The sequence below is a fragment of the Aspergillus fijiensis genome (genome assembly GCF_003184825.1).
Source record: "Aspergillus fijiensis CBS 313.89 unplaced genomic scaffold BO72scaffold_49, whole genome shotgun sequence".
NCBI lineage: Eukaryota > Fungi > Ascomycota > Eurotiomycetes > Eurotiales > Aspergillaceae > Aspergillus > Aspergillus fijiensis.
In genome coordinates, this window is record NW_024469025.1 from 178183 (window position 1) to 199736 (window position 21554).

General features: G+C 49.6%; 8 protein-coding genes across 8 annotated transcripts; 2 read left to right on the forward strand and 6 right to left on the reverse strand.

Moving 5' to 3' along the window:
• Positions 1-21: 21 nt before the first annotated feature.
• On the reverse strand, positions 22-3919 carry BO72DRAFT_384833 (condensin subunit YCS4; the record flags this gene model as incomplete). The annotated part of the gene is made up of 6 exons (XM_040941566.1): positions 22-195; positions 270-2648; positions 2712-2853; positions 2905-3028; positions 3079-3590; positions 3684-3919. The coding sequence occupies 6 exons, from the start codon at positions 3917-3919 to the stop codon at positions 22-24; spliced, it is 3567 nt and encodes a 1188-aa protein (XP_040798390.1).
• A 507-nt stretch (positions 3920-4426) lies between these two features.
• Positions 4427-6572, forward strand: BO72DRAFT_450767 (serine/threonine protein kinase CDC7). Its single transcript, XM_040945332.1, has 4 exons — positions 4427-4894; positions 4977-5436; positions 5520-5580; positions 5645-6572. Exons 1-4 carry the CDS (start codon positions 4624-4626, stop codon positions 6341-6343), a joined length of 1491 nt encoding a protein of 496 aa, XP_040798391.1. The 5' UTR covers positions 4427-4623; the 3' UTR covers positions 6344-6572.
• BO72DRAFT_204770 (ubiquitin-specific protease OTU1) lies at positions 6543-8234 on the reverse strand. The gene has a single exon (XM_040939614.1). The coding sequence runs from the start codon at positions 7737-7739 to the stop codon at positions 6741-6743; it is 999 nt and encodes a 332-aa protein (XP_040798392.1). The 5' UTR covers positions 7740-8234; the 3' UTR covers positions 6543-6740.
• Positions 8235-8514: 280 nt separating this feature from the next.
• BO72DRAFT_450769 (putative RSC complex subunit (RSC1)) lies at positions 8515-11842 on the forward strand. The gene is made up of 4 exons (XM_040945333.1): positions 8515-8814; positions 8925-9087; positions 9187-10527; positions 10604-11842. Exons 1-4 carry the CDS (start codon positions 8639-8641, stop codon positions 11600-11602), a joined length of 2679 nt encoding a protein of 892 aa, XP_040798393.1. The 5' UTR covers positions 8515-8638; the 3' UTR covers positions 11603-11842.
• Positions 11843-12065: 223 nt separating this feature from the next.
• On the reverse strand, positions 12066-12613 carry BO72DRAFT_204822 (uncharacterized protein). The gene has a single exon (XM_040939615.1). It carries the CDS (start codon positions 12450-12452, stop codon positions 12138-12140), a length of 315 nt encoding a protein of 104 aa, XP_040798394.1. The 5' UTR covers positions 12453-12613; the 3' UTR covers positions 12066-12137.
• Positions 12614-12773: 160 nt separating this feature from the next.
• Positions 12774-14660, reverse strand: BO72DRAFT_384820 (putative spindle poison sensitivity protein Scp3; the record flags this gene model as incomplete). The annotated part of the gene is made up of 3 exons (XM_040941564.1): positions 12774-14138; positions 14224-14345; positions 14546-14660. The coding sequence occupies 3 exons, from the start codon at positions 14658-14660 to the stop codon at positions 12774-12776; spliced, it is 1602 nt and encodes a 533-aa protein (XP_040798395.1).
• An 877-nt stretch (positions 14661-15537) lies between these two features.
• BO72DRAFT_410443 (putative TBP interacting domain protein) lies at positions 15538-16613 on the reverse strand. The gene is made up of 3 exons (XM_040942432.1): positions 16493-16613; positions 16362-16424; positions 15538-16285 (listed from the first exon to the last, which is right to left on the reverse strand). Exons 1-3 carry the CDS (start codon positions 16596-16598, stop codon positions 15771-15773), a joined length of 684 nt encoding a protein of 227 aa, XP_040798396.1. The 5' UTR covers positions 16599-16613; the 3' UTR covers positions 15538-15770.
• A 904-nt stretch (positions 16614-17517) lies between these two features.
• Positions 17518-20058, reverse strand: BO72DRAFT_470892 (putative chitin synthase activator (Chs3); the record flags this gene model as incomplete). Its single annotated transcript, XM_040947061.1, has 4 exons — positions 17518-18861; positions 18920-19039; positions 19102-19837; positions 19946-20058. The coding sequence occupies 4 exons, from the start codon at positions 20056-20058 to the stop codon at positions 17518-17520; spliced, it is 2313 nt and encodes a 770-aa protein (XP_040798397.1).
• Positions 20059-21554: the final 1496 nt, after the last annotated feature.

Consider the following 21554-nt stretch of genomic DNA (forward strand, 5'->3'; position numbering starts at 1 on the left):
GCGAAAGATAGCACAGGCATCTCAGGCATTTGCAGTAACAACCTTATTGAAGCCTGCAGTCACTGTCCTGGTAATGTCCTCATTCTTGTGGGGAAGTAGAGACAGGGCATAAGCAACGTCGTTCCATTGGCGTTCAGTCTCGCATCTTGGCAGTCGAGCAGCTAGTTTCTCGGCAAGTTGTCGTGCATGTTTCTCCTGGTTCACGAGGCATTATTAGCATTTTTCCACGGCAAAGTGATGAAAAAGAGACATGATGCTTGGAGCTGTACCTTTTCGACGAAACCAACCAGGAATTTAACGATGCGTTTCAATGAAGTCTCCTCCAGGTTGCGTTCCGCGCTCAGCAGGCTGAACATGTCCACAAAGTGATTATAAACAGCGTTGTCCTTGGTGGCCAATTCCGTGAAGAACATACGTGCCAAGTCGGCAATTCTCTTATCCTCATCTTCGAGGCACTTGGCCATTTCGCCCAACTGCCCCTTGACTTTGACCTGGCCCGCCAAGATCAGGAACGTGAGAGTCATGAGGCACGTGCGCTTTACCGAGACATCGTCGTCATTCAAGCGACGATAGAGAAAATCAGTGTTCTCATCAATCAGGTGGTTGAAACAGACTGCCATGTCTCCAAGAGCGATAACGACATTACTGCGAACTATGGGGTCATCTGAACGCTCCATGATGGTGATTAAAAGTGGGAGATTTTTCTCGCAGTACTCCGCCGAAACACACATGAGCTTAGCCATGCAAAGAGTTGCCGCTGCTTGAAGGTCTCGGTCAGAATATATGTTGCTGTTGGCGCAGATCTCCGTGACCAAGGGGCCAAAATTGGAAAGCAGCGACTTATCCCCGTAGAGCAACTCCCTCTCACGAATATGAGCCATGGCGTCTGTGAAGTCGTCCTCCGTTGTCCCGCCGATAAGATCTAATTCATCCTCCCCCTCTTTGGAATCTTTGTGTACTGATGGTTGCGCAGGTTTGTTCTTTTCCTGTTCTGCCTTGCGGCGCTTAAAGTCAAGCTCACACAATTCCAGGTGAACGATTTGCTTGATCGCGATATGGCCGACAACAAAGAGCAGCTGTGACAAACCGGCGGGGGATGTCTTTGGCCCTGCTGCTTGGCTCTCGGTGGGAGTGATGCCAAGCTGTTGTTCCTGTCCTTCACCAGGTGCTTGAGAACAAGACCTTTGAGCATGAGTCTGGAAGACAAATCTAGTCTTCCGTTTGAGAATGTCAGAACACAGCACATCTGGATGCTTCGATAGTGTATAGATGGCGCTAATAGCTTGCTCCGCCACTCCGTACCACTCTTTGCTCATTGATACAATCTCTATGATAGCCGCGAGGTTGGAAAGGACTGGGTGATCATTCGCCAACTTAGGTATGCCAATATCTTTTGACTTTGCCTGACGGCCTGGCACCATCCGACGTAGAGCAGTGCATGTATATTTTGCAAGCACAAGGTCGGATCTTCCGAAAGTTCCAAGACCAATCCGTAGCATCGTCTCGAGCTCCTTAATGACAACCTCAGGGTCCGCCAAAGCCAGCATGCCAAGGACAATGATGGCTCCTCGACGTTGTGTCTTCGAGATTTCCTTCTTTTGCACGCCGTATACTTGCCACAACTTCGAAATGACGACTTCAGATATGTGGCCTGCCTTCATCATGGTGCTCAATAACTGTTCTAGGCAAGTGAGCTCAGCAGGTGTTGCGCCAAAGGTCAAGCTGATCATATTCCGTGCAATGTAATTTGCAGCATCATTTGGACTGAACGAGTCCGGTGCTTCGAAGAAAAGCCCCTTGTAGCAGTCGATCAGGTGGGTTTGGACTCCCTTGCCTTCATCACTGTTACCTTTTGTCCAGATAAGTCGCAGCATTCGGCGAATCCCACTACGGGAAGTCTCAACCTTGTAGGCATCAAGTACGACGAAGAAGTCCATGGCTTCAATAGCCTCACTTTTGTTCCTTGACGATAAGAGCTGAGCAACTGTAGCGGAGGCCTCGTGAAGGACTTCAATGAAGCGGATGGCCTCGTTGTAATATTTTCTTGTTAACTGGAGTCGTGTGAGCAGTTCTGATGTTGCTGCCTGTTCCGCGGCATGTTTGATTGCTGCTGCTTTCTCTTCCTCAGTCAGACGTGTTGTTTTGGCTGGAGACTCTTCTGGCAACTGAGTTGCATCATCCAATAATACACTATCAACATGGGATGCATCACCACCTTCAAAGCCCTGTGTTTCAGGGGGTCTCAGCGCATTCAGCTCAGCATCTACTCCATCGAGCCGTGCTGCCCACTCTTTAAGTGAAAGCTGCCCTCCATGCATGACACCGAATGGATGGGTTGAGACCAATTTGGCGAGTAGTTTAATAGCGTTCCGTCGTACATTGCTGCTTTTGTCTTCCAGACTTCTCGCCGCCAGCTCTGCAACGGCATGCCGTCTTTTCGGAAATTTTTGCTCCAAATCGCAAATTCTCATATATACCTGAATGGCCCGGCATCTGCAGTAAGGATTAATGTCAAGAAAGCGTTCCTCTAGAACGTCGAAGAAAGCGTTTATCTGGGTTTTGTAATTATCGCCCCGTTCTTCTTGCCGACTGAGGTCGGATATCAGGTTTCCGCAGACTTCAATCACTGCGCATCTCAAGGTGTAGGCCTACATAGTAACATGAAAGTGTTAGAAAATTAGCGTCCTCGTCGGATTGATGAGAGGCCGAACCTCGCTGTCTAGCTGTTTAGCTAAGAGAGTCATCTGCTTGATGATCAACCGAGGTGCTAGCTCTGAGAGTTTAATGATGAAAGAGGAGACAGATTTCGGTCCGCGGGTGTCATTGGAATTGAACTCTTTGTTCCCAAGCTCCCTAGCTTCCGTCAGCAAATGCACAAGATGGGCAAGACAGCAAAACATCTACTTCAATATCTCATCCGAGAGCTGAGGGTAGTCATATTGTTCCGCGAGAATGTGCAAGAATTCTGCCATCGGTTCGGACAAGTGCTCAAAATATGTTAGGCTTTGTACAATAGATGTCTGGGCCCCTAGACGTTCGTATTAGCGGTAGCTATGAGCTTCAAGTCGAAAAGCCCACCAAATGCATGTCCGTGGTGTTTCACCGCGATGCAGAGGACCTTGAAGGCATGCATCCGAATGCTCATGCTCTTAACGCGCTGCTCACTCTCCAGGATCAGATAGATTGAGCGGGTGAACAGGTTGATGAACGTATCGCGGTCTGAAGTTGTCAAGAAAATCCTGCCCAGTTTCAGTTTCATCACTTTGCACATGGTTTCCATTGCAGCTTGAATCTGTGCTGTCCAATCCCAATTTCCATCCTTGGTATTGGCCTTAGATTTGGTAGATTTGCCTGCGCCTCTCCTGGCAGGAGCAGCCTCCGTTGGCTTTTCAGCGGCTTTGAGCTCAACAGCCGAAAAAGCCCACTGCAGTAGGAACCCGTACATCTCCAATAAGGTTTTATGCTGCTGGATTGCGTCCTGCTCGTCAGATTCGAGATCGCCATGGATAATATCTGCTTCTACCGAGAGGCCGGAAACGACAAGATCGAGGAGTTTGCTTAGAGTTCGGGTGGGGAAAAAGACGGAGTATCTATGGGAATATAAAGGATCAGGTCCAGACCCATGGGCAATGACAACTTTGAAATGGGGAGGGAAGGTGTTGGCTCGGTCGTTCAGGACTTACTTCAATAGGAATTGCAATGAATCATAGAAAGATCCCCTAGCGAGACCTTCCGGATGCTCAGCAATGGCATCCACGATCGGATTAAGAACATTATCGATAACGACGGGCGACAATTGATCTGGGTCGGTTTCGCAGTCGAGCAGGTCGGGATCGGCATCGAGCGTAGGCACGGAGGCGGGATCGCTCAAATAAAATTTAAGCGAGTCATTAATGTCGAACTGAATGCGATATTCCATATTGAGTGACAAGCGAGGGAGGTCCTCGCAGGACACGCGACTTCAGTGGACAAAAGAGGGCAAGGTGAATGAGATATCCTTATTGCGAAGAATGGTGATACTTCAGGTGGGGAAATGGAAGGACAGAGAGGGGGGGGAGGGGAAAGAGGAAAGGCGAGCCCGAGAAACCAGGCGGCGACAGGCGGGCGTGAACCCGTAGTTTGTTTGTATTTTTCCCAGTTGGGGGTGTTGATAAGGGCACGGGCACACACTGCACTGCGCCCTGTCGGAGTACTCGATAAGTTACAATATCAGGTTGAATGGGGCCTTCCAACGCGATGAGTTACCGGTGACACGTACCATTTGTGCCTCTTTGGGTAGGCGGTATGGTACGATCGGGACACCGGGCACACTTCTCCCGTTACAAGTACGTATATACAAACAACTCACCATACCGGAACGGGTATTTATTCTGTACCGCTGAGACGGTGGATTGAGCAGCCCTGATGGAGCATCTCGGACCAAACCCTCCCCCCCCCCGATCTCTGACTACTGGTAAGTACAGTACTAATCCGCGACGAAACATAGATCAATCCTCAACACGAGAAGCTGTGTGCTCTTTCGTCATCACTTATCTCTTTCCCGGAGTTGAACCTGCTATCCCGACTAAGCCTTGGCCCAGACTTCGCAGTCGCGCCAACTATTGCCGCGCGCGCTTTGGTGCAATGTCCGCCTTACACGCAGCGCCGACTGAATTTTTTGGTGTTCAGCGGCCAGAACCATCTGGCTCAGTCTACGTTTATGAACACCGGGATAGGATCGTGACAAATAGCGAGTCGTCCCTGGAGAATATGCCAGATGAGAATGGCTTGGAAGAATTTGACCCCCATGATGAGGAAGACGTTGACGATTCCGTAAAAGAGGATATGAAGCGATTGGAAGACACATTCCCAGGCATATCTGATCGCTTTCGGCTGGTCAATCGAATAGGTGAAGGTATGGTGTGAATTAACTGGCTATCCTACGATGTTTCCGGTGGTGTCTGAGAACCCTCTGACTCGGTACGAACCTCAACTAGGGACGTTTTCGACTGTCTACAAAGCGGAGGATCTTCTTTACGACCACTATCAAAATGACTGGGACACATTCCAGCACATCCGAGATGACAACTTGACCAACCTTCCAACGAAGCGACGCCGGGTCGAAGGAGAAAGCAATCGCATATTCTCTGTGAAGCGACGAAGACCGCGATACGTTGCTTTGAAGAAGATTTATGTCACAAGCAGTCCGCTACGCATTCAGAACGAACTTGAATTACTGCATGATCTTCGGGGTTGCCGTTCAGTATGTCCATTAATCACTGCGTTCCGCTATCAGGATCAAGTCGTAGCAGTCTTGCCCTTCTTTCCGCACACCGATTTCCGTATCCAATATCGTACATTCATGGTTGCCGACATGCGACATTACTTCCGATCCCTGTTCACCGCTTTACATTCAGTCCACAAGCATAACATTCTCCATCGTGACATAAAGCCGACGTAAGAACTTGCGTTCCGATGCCCAGCCCCATTGCCTTGGACCTTTCGGTGCTTTGATAAGGTACTGATCATCACGTTTTCAGTAACTTTCTTTACAATCCTGAACTCCGCGAGGGTGTACTAGTGGACTTCGGTCTTGCAGAAGTAAGTACAGGCGCCCTCACAGTCGCCCATGGCACGTGCTTCAATTGCTGATGCACTTTCGCAGCGCGAGGGCTCGGAGTACACTGGTACCTGCTTGTGTGCGAATTCTAGCCAGATACGTCGCAGTCGATTCTTTCAGAGCTATTACTATACTAATTGCGCCTCGTCTCTGAATAATACATCTGTGGGGTACCCAAAGAACGACTCCCGGCCTTCGAGGCGCGCCAATCGAGCAGGAACCAGGGGTTTCCGCGCACCCGAAGTTCTTTTCAAATGCACTTCACAAACTACCAAAATTGATATGTGGTCAGCTGGCGTCATTCTTTTGACGTTACTCGGTCGTCGATTTCCGTTTTTCAACTCAGCTGATGATGTCGACGCTATGATCGAGATGGCAAGCATTTTTGGCACACGCCGCATGAAAATTGCGGCAGCCATGCATGGGCAGATTTTCGAAACCAACATCCCAACTATAGGAGAAAAGGGTTATAGCTGGGAGAAGCTGGTGAAATGGGCGAGTTGCGTGGAGGAGCTGACTGAGAGCGAAAAACAAGCCACCCGTCTCTTGGCTGGACTCATGGAGCTGGACCCTAACAAGCGTTTCAGTGCTAAAGAGGCCTTGCAACACGAGTTTTTCACTGATCCCATAGATCACGACGTGGAGTGGGGTGGAAATCCGGATGATAGCGGAGATACCGGCGAGGAGGGTTATAGGGAGGATGATGAGGCAGATGATGCAGCAGATGAGGTAGCAATGATATGATATCCTCCAAGGGGGGAGGGGCAGATGTACGGTAATGGCAATGAATTTTCATGAAGCACCCCCGCTCCACCACAAAGAGATCACCAGCTACCGGGCCACTCAGATTTCCCATAAACCTTTCGAGTCCGTAATCAGAATCAGAATGAGCAATTCGGGGGTAAACAGGAATGACAAGAGGCGAAAACAACCCCACGACTCGTGACAATTAACTCCGGACAACGCTTAACGCTTAAAAGAGTTCGAGGTCTGAAGCAAACGATCTCAAGGGTGGTAGGGTGTCTACTTGCCCACAAGTGACGAGTAAGGGGAAGTCATGAGAATAAGTGCCAAGCTACTTTGAATCTAGGTTTCAGCGAAGCATACGTAAGTCGATACTCGGCGAGGATTCTCGTCGCTTTCAGTCAGCTTCTCCGAAATCGACATGCCCAGTCTGTTCTGCATGCTGTGTAGCGCCTCTTTCGCCCACAAAAGTTCTACCGCACGTATTGCAGCGCAGACGAAACCCGGCAGTATCCGTGTAATAATGCCGCTCTTGCAAAACCTTGCACAAGGCCAGGGACTTTTTCAGGACCAAAGGGTCGTTGGCGTCAAAAACTTTGGTATCGAAATCGGCGGGGACGTCTGCATGGGTATACGGCGGACTTGAAGGCGACAGGGCAATAGTATCGTAGTGAATGCCCGAATAGACCACGATGCACCGCATTGAGGGGCCCTCGTTAAACGAATCGACCCGCAGGGTTTGCACATCAATCGAGCAAATCTCAATGTCAAAATGTTTACTCAATATGCTGAGCTCGATGCCCCCGCCCCAAGAGTCCTCATTCTGGATCCATTGACAGTAGTCGTCCGGCGTTTTTTCCAGCACCGCCTCGGTATATAGGTCCGGGTTTGCCTGTATAGTCTGCGCAACAACAGATCGTAACTCAGTCATCACATCCACCCCAGCCATGGTCGCGCTACTGATGGCGCGGAATAGGCACGAGTTATCGTCAGGCATGATCCGGAGGACGAAGGTACCATGATGTTCCGGTGATGGAATCTCCGGCGGGTCATCGGAGCCCTCATTCGGAGTCTTGTCAGCGAGCAGCCCGTTCAACGGTTGTTGCCGATTAGTAGTAGTCTCGTGTTGATCGCGGCTCAGGTCAGAGGGTAGGCTGCCTTCTTTGCTCGTGACAATTAACTGTTCCCCATTCAGAGTCATCCCCAGGTCGGATAGTTTCTGGTTAGGTGGGAAGCCCTCTAACGAAAGAGGCTTGATTTGTGGATACCCATATTTCACGTCGTAGTCTGATAGTCCGGTTGACTCTGTGATTTGTCTGCGGAGTACATCGACATTTGCTTCGTCATCTAGAGAAACGGTCGACTGTCCAGTCGGACCGCGTATTCGGATTCTCATGGTGGCTCGAAGCGAAGACAGAAGAACAAGTATGTGTATATCTAGATGGCATTTGACCACTAGCTGGGCAAAGTAGTCTTGTAGCACTAGTCTGAGTTGATCAGATGTTGCTATGAGTTTTATGGATAAGCATTTATATAAGTAGGTTGAGGTAGGTCAGGTAATTTATCCCTGGTTGACTGGAAGGTGGGGCATGGCTGGCGGGTGCGCATCTGCTGAAGTCGCTGGCGGCAAGTTGCACGATCAAACTCGGCCCTAGGGTTTTTTTCCTATCACTTGAGCGCTAGTCAATAGTATACTTGATTTCGATTCAACCGCAAAGCTTTCTTGCTGGGCGTATGCAGGAGGACCTGGGCAATTTCAAGAGGAGATGCCAGCCATGAAGCCTGAACTTCCAGCTACCAATTAAGCAGCGCGGAGGCTTGGAGCCAAAATTGTGCAGCTAAATCCTAAACTGTATCAGTACTCTTATTTGGTTTGAGAGGTAGACTACAGTACAACCAGCGGGAGGCAAGGATACAAGATAATCTATTAACCGATCGGATTTCCCCCAAGATCTCCTAGAGGGCAGGATATATCGCTCGCTGGCTATGTGTTTTGATCAGTTTGCATACTTGTGAAACGGTATCTTACTATAGGGGACAGTGTCGTTCTATCTTTCACAGGTGTATTACAGTATTTAAGCTGTATGATACACATTGGCTGACTCAGCATAGTTGGTGAATGAATCTCGCCCTTCCTGCTTCTTTCTCTCCTTGTTCTATGATCGCTTCCTCTTCATATCACCCTCATTTGCTGAATCCAAAAAAACCCCTTTTTTCACGCTGGTGGTAGTATATTCCATTCGGCTTGGTCCTGACTTGCGGTTCTTCTCTCCGTGGCCTCGGCTATCTCGATAGATGGAGCCAAACATCTCCGAGCCGTCGCAAGCGCAACCTGCTGCTGAGGAGCCGGTGAAGTCCATCGAAGGCGATGGCAAACGCGATGGCTCGGTCGCAACTAGCACTGTTTCTGACGAACAATTGAGATCTATGATGGATGTTGTCATGGCGATTTATGAATTCAGAGAAGAGGAGTGAGTCCGGTCTTCTTGTTACAGCTTCATTCCACCATTTGTGCGCTGTGTATCGCATATTATCCCCCAGCATTTCAGCTAGCTAACTGACTAATTCACAATCAACGCAGTGGCCATGATCCGTCCAAGTTGTTCCAACGCAGCGTCAATAAACGCCTTGTTCCTGACTATTATGACATTATTAAGGAGCCGATGGCACTCAGCATTCTGAAGCAGAAGATCAACAAACGTGAATATAAGGAATTCGCTGACTTTGTGCGCGACTGCGCACTGGTATGTAGTACTATTGTTATCTTGTGATTCATGCATCAATCCTGTGCCTCTTCCACGAGGAGTAATGTTTGGCGGGAACTGACATGGCTTTGGCACTAGATCCCCCACAATGCACAGACTTATAACCGCCCTAAGTCTCAGGCTTACGAAGATGCCCTCGTCATCAAGGATGTCTTCGTTGCCGAGTTTGAGAAGTTGGTGAAACAAGGCATTATTTCTGCAGAGGATGCCGAACTCCCCGACCTCGGGGAGATACCTGAAGCAGACCCTCTCCCTGAAGAGGATGAGGAGGAAGATGATGACGATGACGACGACGACGAGGAAGAGGATTCTGACGAAGAAAGTCGGCGCAAAAAGAAAAGGGGACCTCGTGCAGGCAGCAAACGTGATACGGGGAAAGATGATGGCCAAAAGTCCAATGAGCCAGAAGTAAGGAAGAAGAGAGGCAGACCACCGCGTGTCGATACCCCTATGGAGGCAAGGATCAAAGCTGTTCTAAAGGGCATCCGAAAGCTAAAAGGGCCTAACAATCAACTCAAAGTGCGACACTTCGAACGCTTACCCGACAAGGCCATGTATCCGGATTATTATGTTGAAACCAAGGAACCGATTGCCATCGATATCATCAAGCGCAAGTCGAAAAGAAAGAAATACAATTCGGTAGACCATTTCATGAGAGACATGGAACTCATGTTCAACAACGCGAAGGCCTATAATCAACCTGACAGTCAGATTTACAAGGATGCCGTTGATTTGCAATTGGAAGCACGAAAGCTTGCCGACCTTGAGAAAAAGAAGCCAGACAGCGAGTACCTGATGGAGGATGGACGTCTGCCGTTGCCGGAAGGGATTCTTCACAAGTCGGAATTATGGAGGGTCGGCGATTGGGTCCATATCCAGAACCTTAATGACGTGACGAAGCCTATTGTGGCGCAAATATATCGCACATGGCAGGATTCAGAGGGAGAGAAATGGGTCAATGCTTGTTGGTACTATCGCCCCGAACAAACGGTCCATCATGTGGAGAAGCACTTCTACCCCAACGAGGTGGTGAAAACAGGACAATACCGCGATCATCGGGTTGAAGAGATTGTCGATAGATGCTTTGTCATGTTCTTCACCCGTTACAATCGCGGACGGCCTCGAGGCCTACCTCCCAACAAAGATGTCTACGTTTGCGAAGCCCGCTACAATGAAGAGAAGCATAAACTGAACAAGATCAAGACTTGGGCTAGTTGTCTCCCTGATGAGGTCAGGGAAAAGGACTACGAGATGGACTTGTTCGAAGCTCCCCGACGGATCAAAAAGATCCCAAGCCCCATCAAACACTTGCTCAGGATTGATGCAACGGAAACCGATGATCTTCCAAAGCCAACATGGGGAGCTGAGAATGCACCGCCTGTTGTTGGCGCGGTTCATCGCCGCCCGCGTGATGAGAACGTAGGGCCCCTCCAAACATCTCACTTGGCGTCAATTGTGAGGGGAAAAACTACTGACCCTATTATCTTGATCCTAGGAATCACCACCTCCGGAGCCCACGCCTTCTCCACCCCCGTCATTACCTCAGCCAGCTTTGCCCTCGGCTCCACTTCGGCAGTCATCGATTAGCCAAATCCCTCCACGGTCCAGTGTAGAGAATCAAGGCACCGGTGCCGCGGCGAGCGCATTGCCTGCTACGGCTCGCTCGCCAGCTGTAGCCATACCTCCAACTCAGAGCTCGCCAGCCCCGGGCGCTCCGATGGCTTTTTCTCAGCCCCAAATTCCTCCGACTCAGCCTTCTCAGCATGGGTTACCGAGAAGCTCCAGCGGGTTCGTGCCGCAGACCCCACACCCTAGCGCCTACCAAGCTCCGGCTGTGTCCCATCATTTCTCGGCCGCCCAGTCAACCCCTTACATGCCGTATCAAGGAAACCGTCTACATGGATCTACGATGACAACCTTTAATCCTAATGCACCTCGTCCCATCGAAGTCTTCCATCTGAGTGATACTGCAAACGCCGCCATACCCGCAAATGTTCGCGAACAGTTCCACTGTGATGACCAAGGTCATATCCTCTTCTTCTCGACCCCACCTCTAGACATCATTTCATCCTATCAGCAGAAACTGGGACATTCTCTCAAGTATCTGGCCGCAAAGGAGGAGCGGCGCAGACTAGTGGAGACCAAGAAACGCAAAGGGACGCAGGATCAAGCGGGACAGGCATTAATTGTCAAGCGCCCCCGAGCAGATGAGAAAGTTGCTCTTGAAACTCAAGTGGAGATGCTCACAGTCAAGGCTTGGGACACCATGACAAGTCAAATTGTGGCAGGCACGGACAAGCTCTATGAAATTGTGTATCAAAATGAAGGAGAAAGTGTTAGGCGAGCAGATATCAAGGCACACGAACAGCGGAGAATAGCCGATCGAGTCTCGCACGAGAAGACAGCGCATATCCAATCTCACTCACAGAACGCACTGTTTGTTAGCCTTAAAGGTAGTGCCATGTATATGTCTGACGTTGACACGAAAAGCTGACGAAAAGAAACGCTCCCTTATGAGCCACTGTTGACTACTCGGCATACATTCGGAATGGTGGACCGAAAACAAACCAAAGTGTTCTTGTCGAGAAAATTGTGGCTAAATAGGTGAATTTCTGAATTGGGCGTTGATAAGTATTATGAGCTATTGATGTATACGTTCATAAGTCTAATTAATTATGACCAGGGTCGTCATGGTCATGCTTACCTCGTCCCAAATAGTGATTATATAGTAAAATTATGTCTGCTTCTTCCACACCCATCCCCACCCCACTTTGCTACATCAACAACTCATGGCATCTCGACAGAACCAATTCCACTGGAGAAACCAGCAGAAGGGACAGACAGATGTAGTACATTTATTGATCACCCACATTTACATACTTAAGTGGTCGATATATCAGCATTGGATTCGCAAGCAAAGGAACAAACGAGAAGAATTATCAAAATGATAATAGAAAACACAAACCTATAAATATGGCAAACGAGCTAGGAGCGTAACCCCCAACACCATATTGACTGTTGGCTGCAGGCTAGTAGACTAGAATTAGAAGACAAGCACAGATCGTGAGAGACAAGCATGCTTCGAAGAGGAAAATGATATATGCCAGTAGAATGTACACTAGGTGAAGAGAATAATGATAATGCTGCTGCCCCGAAAGATCACCCAATGAACCTTGTGCATATTGCATTTTGTCGGAATTTAGAAGTGCCATGTAATGTAGTGATATGGCGTAATGAACAATGGGAGAGACCAAAAGGCCAGGATAGAGAAGAATGATAGGGGGAAAGATCAAGCGGGGAGTCACAAGCAGAATTGGCAACAACCTGGCCTCGTTACAAAACATCCCTTGTCTAACAGATCATATAATGCGGCGCAATGGCGAATCTTAGAGGCAGATGCAGTATAACTCCAGAAAAAGTTCAACACTTCTATGAAAAATTCCCTCCAACATTTCTGTGTAGTCTTGAAACACGTCATAAATGGACCGGGGCATGAACTGGTACCCACCTGTGATGCTAGCTCGTTCTTCTGTGCGAAAGGGCTTGCTGAATTCAGGCTTCCAAATACAAGTTCGATTCCATTCTTTCCACGGAAGGATTGATGGGGCATAGAATCGATTATTAGGCATCGGCAGTAGATTGGACTGCGATAATGTTTCAGCGAGTTAAGGCTGGAACTCTGGGTTGTTCGTGGAAGTCGGCTCATCGTCATTTGAATCCGCCTTGTGAGAATCCCAAGAACTGCTGTTTCGCTTGTTGTTCTCTTCTTCTTCCATGGAGAAAACCAAGTCACTTTGCTCTTCGTCAATCTTGCTGGTACTGACCGGCGATGAGATGGTACGATCCAGACGGCTGCTAGGGCCTGCAGATGCCGAATGGCGAGGGGGACCGGGGTGTAGAGACATGCCACTGAGCTGTTGAGAGATCATGGACATCGACGGTTGGCGAGGGGCACTCGACACGAACGGAGAGATGTCTCCAGAGATCTGCCGGCTGCCGATTGGGCCCAGGCTCGGGCTGGTGCCTAGATTCAACGAAGACTCCCGCAAAGGTGAGCCAATGTGTGTCAGAGACGCACTACCATGGGCGTCTTCCTCTCGCTTCTGCCGCTGCTTGGCAAACAAAGCCCCGAATCGGGATGGGCTGGAAGCCAAGGGAGAGCCCACTTTGGAAAAACTGGTGCCAGTCATGCCCAGTCCGCTGAGCTCGCGATGGCTCGAACTCAGATCATGATCGGTGCGCGAGAGGCGCCGAAGTCGCTCCTGCGGGGTAAGAACATCGTCGTGTAAGTTGATCGGCAGATAGTCTTCTTCCATTGGAAAATTGCTATCGTCCCAGTCATCCAGAGCGGTGGGTCGTGGCACACTTGCCGAGAGCATTCGTGTCTTGATGGGGCGTTGGGAATGAAGGAAGCGGGGACCCATTCCATCTTCTGGTAGGGTAGGGGGCGATGACCCAATGAAAGATGATTTCCTGAGATCGGATCCGTAAGCCGTGTCCCGAAGGGTTCGAAGGGCATCTGATGGTGCGCCCATTCGTTGTGCTGGAGGCGACAGTTCTAACCCGAATTTCGAAGGCATGGAAGCCGCAACCGGGCCATACCGAGCCGCGTGCGAAATGCCTTGGCTGTCAAACGACGCGGGAAGGGGAGCATCCAGTGCAGTCAGATGGCGGTGATTTGGTGACATGGGATATCGTACATCGTCGACAGGCGACCCGTACTTGGAATTAGTGTCGGATGTCAGTCCAGTATCGATAGTAGGAATCGCATCATAGGGCAACGGTTGCGGTGGTGGTGACTGGGGCGGAAGCTGAGGGGCATATCTTGGATCATGGCCGTTCATCCGCTGCTGCGACAAAACAGAGTTGGTCAAGGCAGAATCCTGATTCACGTAGGCTTGCGGATTAACACGACCACCCAAATTTAGGTGACCACCACCCAGTCCCATTCCTGGGTTGGGGCGGTTGACACGTCGGCCGTCGGGCAGAATATGCGCCAGCGCACACTTCGCTCCGAATTTGCAGTTACCCTATATCCAAAGCACAAGCTGTCAGCCGTGGGAGGAAATTCTGGAACACACAAGGCTCATGATAGGCGGCCTAGCTATCTAATACCTTGGTGAAATATTTACAAGGCGCATAGTCTATTGCTGCATCAGTGGAGTGAAGGAAGGGACATGCAGGCCCGGCCTGGCAAGCACCCTGGCGGAAGAATTTGCAAGGCACATGCTTGGTATCTGAGTAGGGGCAGTTGTAAAAGCATTAGCGATTGATCATCCATGGGGGGGAAGTGTAATGAAATTGATGACAGAGAAGCACAAGTGAAAGGCAACAAGCCGAATGCAATGCCCTCAATTATGCCGTATATGAAGAAGTGCGGGGAGGCAAAGGGAGCAGATCGGTTTGCGGGGATGGGAACGAGACATATATGACTTACTGCTTTGATTGGGAGGACTGCGGGCAGCCATGTCGAAGCCGGAGGGATTGCGGGAATGACCGTTCTGGAGTGATTGAGGACCGGAGGGGACCGGGAGAGGCGCGCGACCTTTCATGCCACTCAAAAAGTAATTTGAGGTGCGAGTCGAAGAGTGGGAAACCGGAACGACGGCGGCGGTGAAAGAAGGACAGATAGAGGACGGAGAGGGGGCGAAGGTGGAGGAGGAAGCGGTGGTGGTAGGGTGAATTGGAGTGGTGGTTGTGGTGGTGGTGTTGGTGGTGTTGGAAGGAGGGGAAGAAGGTTGAATAGGCGGAGAAGGGCTGCGGGATGCCGACAGCTGCATCGCCAAGATGGGCAAAGGTGATGGCAGCGCAGCAACACACGCAAGGAGATCCGAAAAACCGCCGGAGGATTATCGGACAAAGATAGGAAGTTGGTGAGGGAAGGGCGGTGGAAATGACTAGGGAAGGAAGGAAAAAACAACTAGGTTGAACGGTCCTACAGTACTCGCTCGTACTTCAGTCTGAGCGAGCGGATGAAGTCCATCCTCGGGATGATCAAAGGAGGGGGAAATCCGTGGGCGGTGAGCCGCCGAAAAAAAAAAAAAAAAAAAGGTGAAATTGAAAAAACTAAGTAAAAAGTAACTACTAGATAGAGAGTACTTCGTAGACTACTAGTCTTGATGACTCGTACAGCATGTATGTACAGTATGGTATACTTCATACAGTACAAGAAAAAGGGAAACCCTTAGAAAAGCGGGCAAATGAATCTACCAGACACAATGCCAGATTGGACTTAATACTGTACCAGTACCATATAATAACTATGTATCACGAGAATCTCCTCTTCCTTTTCCTCCTCCTCCTCCTCCTCCTCCTCCTCTTTCTCTTCTTCTTCTTAATGTATGCAAGTTCTCCTTAAGTAGCCTGGCCTATACTTGCCTGTCGGTGCTACAGACAGAATACAGTCAAGAATCCAACATTTTCAGATGACTTCAATATATTATACTGACGAATGAACGTCCTTCAGAATTAGCGGAGACTCAGACTTACAAGGTACTGTACATATCAAGTTATCGAAAAACAAAACGATACTGATAAAGTGCAGTATTAAACTGCCACGAACCCGTAAGTCAGTTTGCACACATGTGCTTTCTCAAGACCAGGGATCGACCGCCGCCCTTCCACCCTGCCTCTTCACTGACTTTCTTCACGAGCTCGAGTGATCAAGTGATCGGCGTAACGGGGGCCCTTCTAATCCTAGAGATTCCTGCGTAGTCACCAATTAGAACCCTCAAGGCTGGAAATGAGACCATGATCCCCCATACCCAGAGCTCTTCCCAAGCTGTGTCGCCTGGCAACGCATCCAAGCACCTTCGCCATAGGTCACGGCAGATCCGAGCACGACTGCTAGCGTGCTTTTTCCAGTGCTTCCAATCTTCTTCGGCACGTGCTCTTGTCATATGCACGGGCACGGGCATCGAAGCATTCCCCTCCATTGTGAGCCAGATTGTCCGGGTTGTTGCTTGATCTCGACCAAGTCGATCCACATCTCGACAAAGCTCAGACAGTAAAGGTTTCGCATGGAGGGCTGCGAGCTCCATGCGTACCTTTTTCTTGTGGATCTGAAGACTGGAAAGCTTGCCCTGAGCTTTCTCAATGTGCTCATCCAGGGTTACGAAGGTTTCCGATGTGACCTCGTTGGGAGCTTCTTGTAAAGCGTGATACACGACTTGTTTTCCTATAGATGAAGAGAGCCCTCAAGTTCAGTGCTGTTCAAAACTCATCGACACGAGATCAAGATGATCTACACTTACCCGCTGTCTGTCCTCCAATCTGCTTGTCGTGCCACAAGTCTCGTAATGCTCTGGCGGCATACGCTGTGGAAGATGCCATGGCGCGAGAAATGAGCTCAACTACACCCAACAGAATCTAGTTTAGGACTTACCCTTGGTAACCGCTGTGTGTAGGTTGGCTGATATCTCGATAGCCTGCTTCATTTCAGCAGGAGCAAGTCTGGCCACTTCGGGATTAGTGTTCCCATCTACTAACATACCGAATACGGGCGACTGTGTCCATGAATCACAAGTAACAGTTAGCTGTTACTTTGCAAAGCGATAAGAGCAGATGTGTACTGGGAATGACTGGCCGTACTTATGTCTTTCTAGACAATTTGTCAAAGGCCGAGGGAGAAACAAGATACTGAGGCTGGGGTGAATACGCACGAAGGTAATCAAGAATGACCTCAGCGCCGTCGTTAGTAGCTCCTCCCACGAAAGATATTAGCCACCCGTGCCTCTCGCACGATGATCATTTTCTCACCTTCGCGGCGAATAGTCTTAGGACAATTTGCTTTGTTCTGCGTCATGACTCTGGTGCACCGGTTGAGCTGCCGATGCAGCATGGCACACACCGAGCTGGGGGGGGAGGGAAGAGGAGAGAGAGTTACAGATTTCCCGGCGGCAGAAAGAGGATTAAATACAATTGGACCGACGTGTCACGTGTTTTTAGAGCGAAGATGACTTGCATTCAGCACCCACCATAAACGATTGCCTTCCTTCTCCAGGGGAAGTGAAGGGAGACACAAGAAGCTCGGAACATTGTAGAGGGCAACAGAATGGTCACTTCAGAGCAAGAAGGAGATTGCCACACTCTTCTCATACATAATTATGCCCGGTAGGAAAATAGTTCATTTTACTGCGGTGTTCTTGACACCCCTGAGAAAAACCTATGAAGTGCAAGAAACATAACCATCCCAAAGAAACATTGAATGTTCAGGTTTCAAACTTAAGTCGTAAGCTGCCTCTTCATGACCCTCAATTTCAAGCTACTCGACCCTGGCCACATGGCTCGAGGCAAGGAGAGATGGTATCGCGCTTCATAAGACTTCCCAGATACAGCACAAGCGAATAAATATCACGAGATAGATGGCGTCGGGGTATCACATGACAATCTAGACAATGTTAGCTGCTATCATGACGAGTATGCGGCTGCAACAAAGTAGGCACATACGCAATCACTGTCTTTCTGTACAGCTGGAACCCCCATTTCCTCAAACGTCTTGGGGCCTTTACCCGGAAGACCAGATTGCGACTTGGCTGGCGTTGTTGCTGGAGGTTTCTGGCCGGCAGCGCTTGTCGTCGGTGGGGCGGGCTTAGGGGTGGACGCGGCTGAGGAGGGTTTGGGTGTGGATGAAGATGGCGGAGGCTTAGACATGGATTGAGCATTCGAAGACGGCATAGACTCCGTCCGTGGGGGGAATGACGTGGTTGAAGGCGAAGCAGCTGGTCGAGGGGAGCTCACCGGACCAACTTGCGTATGAGAGGCAGGGCCTCTTACAGGTCTGCGGTCAGAAGGCATGTTGTCAAGCCGCTGAGGGCGTCTCCAAGCGTCCGCGTTGGACTTTTCGAGCGGTGCCGAGTAGCCAATATCAAGCTTAGGAGTTGTAGGTGCTGGGCTTGTGGGACTGGCAGTGGAGGGGGTACTGGGCCCTGGGGTCCGGTAGCCCATAGGGCCTGGTCCATAAGACGCCGCGCGGTTGTAGGTGGGAGCGGTATTGCGGATGTTGGGATTGATCCCAAACGCGGAACTAGGACGTGGGTCAGGCATGCCATATCCGGGTGGATATACAGGTCGGGCCCGGGACGAAGGCCTGTCGGGATAGGGAGCAGCGGCCAATGGATTGTCTGAGAGAGTCATTCGGGACGGATCAGGCATTTCGATGTTCTCAGGGGTAGGTTTCATCGGACCCCCTCGTTGACCAGATCCATAACGCGACTTGATCCGAGCGATTGCTACTTGCTCGTGATCCTTTCTGGACAAAGTCTTGGAGCGAGAAATGCTATCGATGCGGCCTGTCGCATCTTTGTTTCCGTTGGCGGCTGCTTTGGCATACCAGCTTCTAGCTTCTTTGATGTCCACGGGAACAAAGATTCCGACCTCGTAGAAGTATCCCAAGGCAAATTCGGCAGTAGGGAATCCGCTTTGAGCGGCACGTTGAGCGTAGGTGAATGCCAACTCGTCATTCTTGTCGAAGACACCTTCGTGACCACAAAGGAACCATTTGCTAATTGCCATCTCTGCTTCCGGTTCCCCTTGTCGTGCAGCCAATGCGTTATAATGCAGAGACAAGGCGGGGTTGAAGTCGCAGCCGAGTTGGCACAGCTCATAGGCCGCACCCATCTTGACCTGTGCCTTTGCGAAGCCGTGATAGGCAGCCTTTTCGATGTTGACACGGGAGGCATTGAGATCAAGAGGAAGGTAGCTCTCCGGAACATTGACCTGCGGTAACTCTCGCGCTAGCAGCATGCCATAGACCTGGGCATGAAGAGGTTAGCTTCCCAGCCGCAGAATTGATGGGTGAATCCGGACGAACATAGGCTCCCTGAGGGGCATTCTCATCGCAGGACTGCGCTGCAAGGCTAATGTATTCAAGCCCCATCTGATAGTCCTGACGCTGACCATGCTGGCCTAGTAGGATCATCATTCCCAAGCGCTACCGTTGTATATATCATTAGCGCGGGGTACGAGCCGGTCTGATAACGCGGGGAGACATACGTAGAAGGAAGCAGAGTCTGTAAGAGCAACACCCTTCTCATAATGCCTGATGGCTTTCTCGGGCTCTCCAGAGCTTTCAAATTGCATGCCAATCCGGTACTCGGCTCTGGCATATCCTTTGTCCGCGGCTCTCGAGTAGGATCGGAAAGCTTCCTTCTTATCGACGCGATATCCAAATTTCCCGAACTCGAGCCACATGCCCTTGATAAACTCAGCCTTGGGATGATGTTGTTCTGCGAGGAAGTTCACAATGTTCATTGCGTCGAGTTTGAGTTGACGCTCTACCGGGGGGGTTTGTGGTCGCGGAGGCTGGATCAAAGACAGACGTGCCTCGTTCTGCATGGCAACCTCGACGAAAGCGAGCGCGTCTTGAGCCCAGGCCAGCTGCATCTCCGGATCATTAGAGGAGAGCACCGCCATACGTGCTCTTTCCAGGTTGGCTTCCCGCTGCTCATCGGTTGGAGGGACGTTTGGCGGGGGATTTCGCAGAACAGGAAAGGGAGAGACGTTGGGAGTATCCATGGCATCGTGAGCCGTATCCTGCTGCTCGTACTGGGAGGCAGGTTCGTAGGCTGATGGGTAAGGCTGGTCTTGTGAGAAGGCGGACGAAGTGCGCTCGGGGAAGCGAGAGCGGTCATACTGCACTGGAGCGTGCTGGTTGTGGTGGGGGTGTCGAGCTTCGTGCTCAAGATGAGCTATGTTGTCTTGCATATTCTCCGGTACCTCGGGCATGACTCTACTAGAACAAGGATATGATAGGATCGATTAGCAACACAACCAAATGAAAGGGACACTAGGAAGGGATGATCAACTGTTTGTTCAAAGAGTCGCGGGCAGTTCGTACCTTTGAGGAGATGGAGATATGACTTCTGGCATGTAGAAATCATCCTGACCCCCTGGATACCATGTCGCACCCAGCCGTGGCTGACCACGACCTTGGGGTGGTGGCCTATTCATCGCGGCCAGTGTGTTTCTCCGGTCTTGGAACTATTGCTTTTTCTTTTCTTGGTTTGGCTGATTGTGATTGTTTCTTCTCTGCCCCTGACAATCAAATGGTTTCAGACTAAAAGCCCTTACTATGTGGCAAAGACTTCGGGTCTGATGATCCAGAAGATGTTAATAAGTCGAAAGCTAAGGGTGATGGGGGGCGGGGGGAGGGAGAGGGGTGGTTAAGGGAGTAGGGAGGAAAGGAAGAAAGAAGACTCGGGCTGAGCGTAAACAGAAAGCGGAATGGAGGTTACCGAGTAGTAACGATGATTATTACAATGTACGCTCACCTTTGGGACTAGTACACAGTGCGTAGTTTAGTTACCTACTCCTGCTAGACTCACTAACTACTTATTAATCTACTTTACCTACTTAGACTTAGGGAGGGGAGGGCGACGAGGGGCCGGGAAAAAACATTGGGGGGTAGGGAACAATCATCGATAATAATCCACCGAGTAGGTTATGTTACTGCTGAGCAACAAACAGTACAAGAGAGAAGGTGGGGACAGAAGGGGGGTACTGCACAAACTACAAAGCCAGCAAGCCAGCAAGCCAGCAAAGGCTTCGTCACCCTGGATGATTTACTACATTGAAGGTAGTAGTTGTTTGATGTGGTTATGGTTAAGTACTGTACGCTATATACTTAAGAAGTAATGTACTATACTGTACGGAATATATTCATACCCAACGTCCAAGTACATGTCAACTGATTTTCAGGGCCCGAATCTGCTGAACATCAAACAAGTGAAGTAGTCTCTCTGACAGGGGCCAGGGGCAATTTCGAGAAGTGGGGTTTCATCTGGCATGTTAATAAATTTGGTATCTGACTAAATACATAGGTAGTCGGTTGGCTTAGAGGTACAGTACAGTACGAAATACAGATTACACATACTCAGTAGATACAGTATCAAAATTACAAGGACTGTACTGTTCGAGAAGCTCCCTTACATAATATATATCTTTTCTTCATGACCGAAATATCAGATGCACAATCAGAGTACTACGGAGAAACTATACTACATACTTATATGTACAGTAGTTACAATATACTCTACCTAAGGTCAATCCACCTTCCCATCATCATACATATCCAACATATCGCTGAAGCTACTATCTAGTGCAAGATGCTGGCCATTTGTCAAGTAGGAGCAAGCATGAAGCTCTAAATAGGCAGGCACATGTAATCCTGATCGAAAGTAACTTGGCCAGGATAATGGCCGGCTGTAATGGTAAAGCTACCGCAGCTAAACCTTATAAAGTAGACGGTAATTGTTATATACTCTTTATACTCTGCATAACGTTACTTTAATCCAGAATAATATACTCTAATAATGATATAGACTCTAATAATTCTAATAGAAAGAAAAAAAAAAGACTTTCTAATAAAGAACTCTAACAGCAATATCTTCTGCTCCTAAATACCCTAAGAATCCCTAACGTAATTCCTAATATAAGAAGATTCTTAT

Bases quoted from the DNA above. Each gene is read 5' to 3' on its own strand.
- BO72DRAFT_450767 (XM_040945332.1), top strand. From the start codon at position 4,624: ATGTCCGCCTTACACGCAGCGCCGACTGAATTTTTTGGTGTTCAGCGG. The intron at 5,437-5,519 runs GTAAGAACTTGC...TCACGTTTTCAG, and splicing joins CATCGTGACATAAAGCCGAC to TAACTTTCTTTACAATCCTG. The intron at 5,581-5,644 runs GTAAGTACAGGC...GCACTTTCGCAG, and splicing joins TGGACTTCGGTCTTGCAGAA to CGCGAGGGCTCGGAGTACAC.
- BO72DRAFT_450769 (XM_040945333.1), top strand. From the start codon at position 8,639: ATGGAGCCAAACATCTCCGAGCCGTCGCAAGCGCAACCTGCTGCTGAG. The intron at 9,088-9,186 runs GTATGTAGTACT...CTTTGGCACTAG, and splicing joins TTGTGCGCGACTGCGCACTG to ATCCCCCACAATGCACAGAC. The intron at 10,528-10,603 runs GTAGGGCCCCTC...TCTTGATCCTAG, and splicing joins GCCGCCCGCGTGATGAGAAC to GAATCACCACCTCCGGAGCC.
- BO72DRAFT_204822 (XM_040939615.1), bottom strand. From the start codon at position 12,452: ATGTTTTGTAACGAGGCCAGGTTGTTGCCAATTCTGCTTGTGACTCCC.
- BO72DRAFT_410443 (XM_040942432.1), bottom strand. From the start codon at position 16,598: ATGTTAGTAGATGGGAACACTAATCCCGAAGTGGCCAGACTTGCTCCT. The intron at 16,425-16,492 runs GTAAGTCCTAAA...CATCTTCCACAG, and splicing joins ACACACAGCGGTTACCAAGG to CGTATGCCGCCAGAGCATTA. The intron at 16,286-16,361 runs GTAAGTGTAGAT...CTTCATCTATAG, and splicing joins GATTGGAGGACAGACAGCGG to GAAAACAAGTCGTGTATCAC.
- BO72DRAFT_204770 (XM_040939614.1), bottom strand. From the start codon at position 7,739: ATGAGAATCCGAATACGCGGTCCGACTGGACAGTCGACCGTTTCTCTA.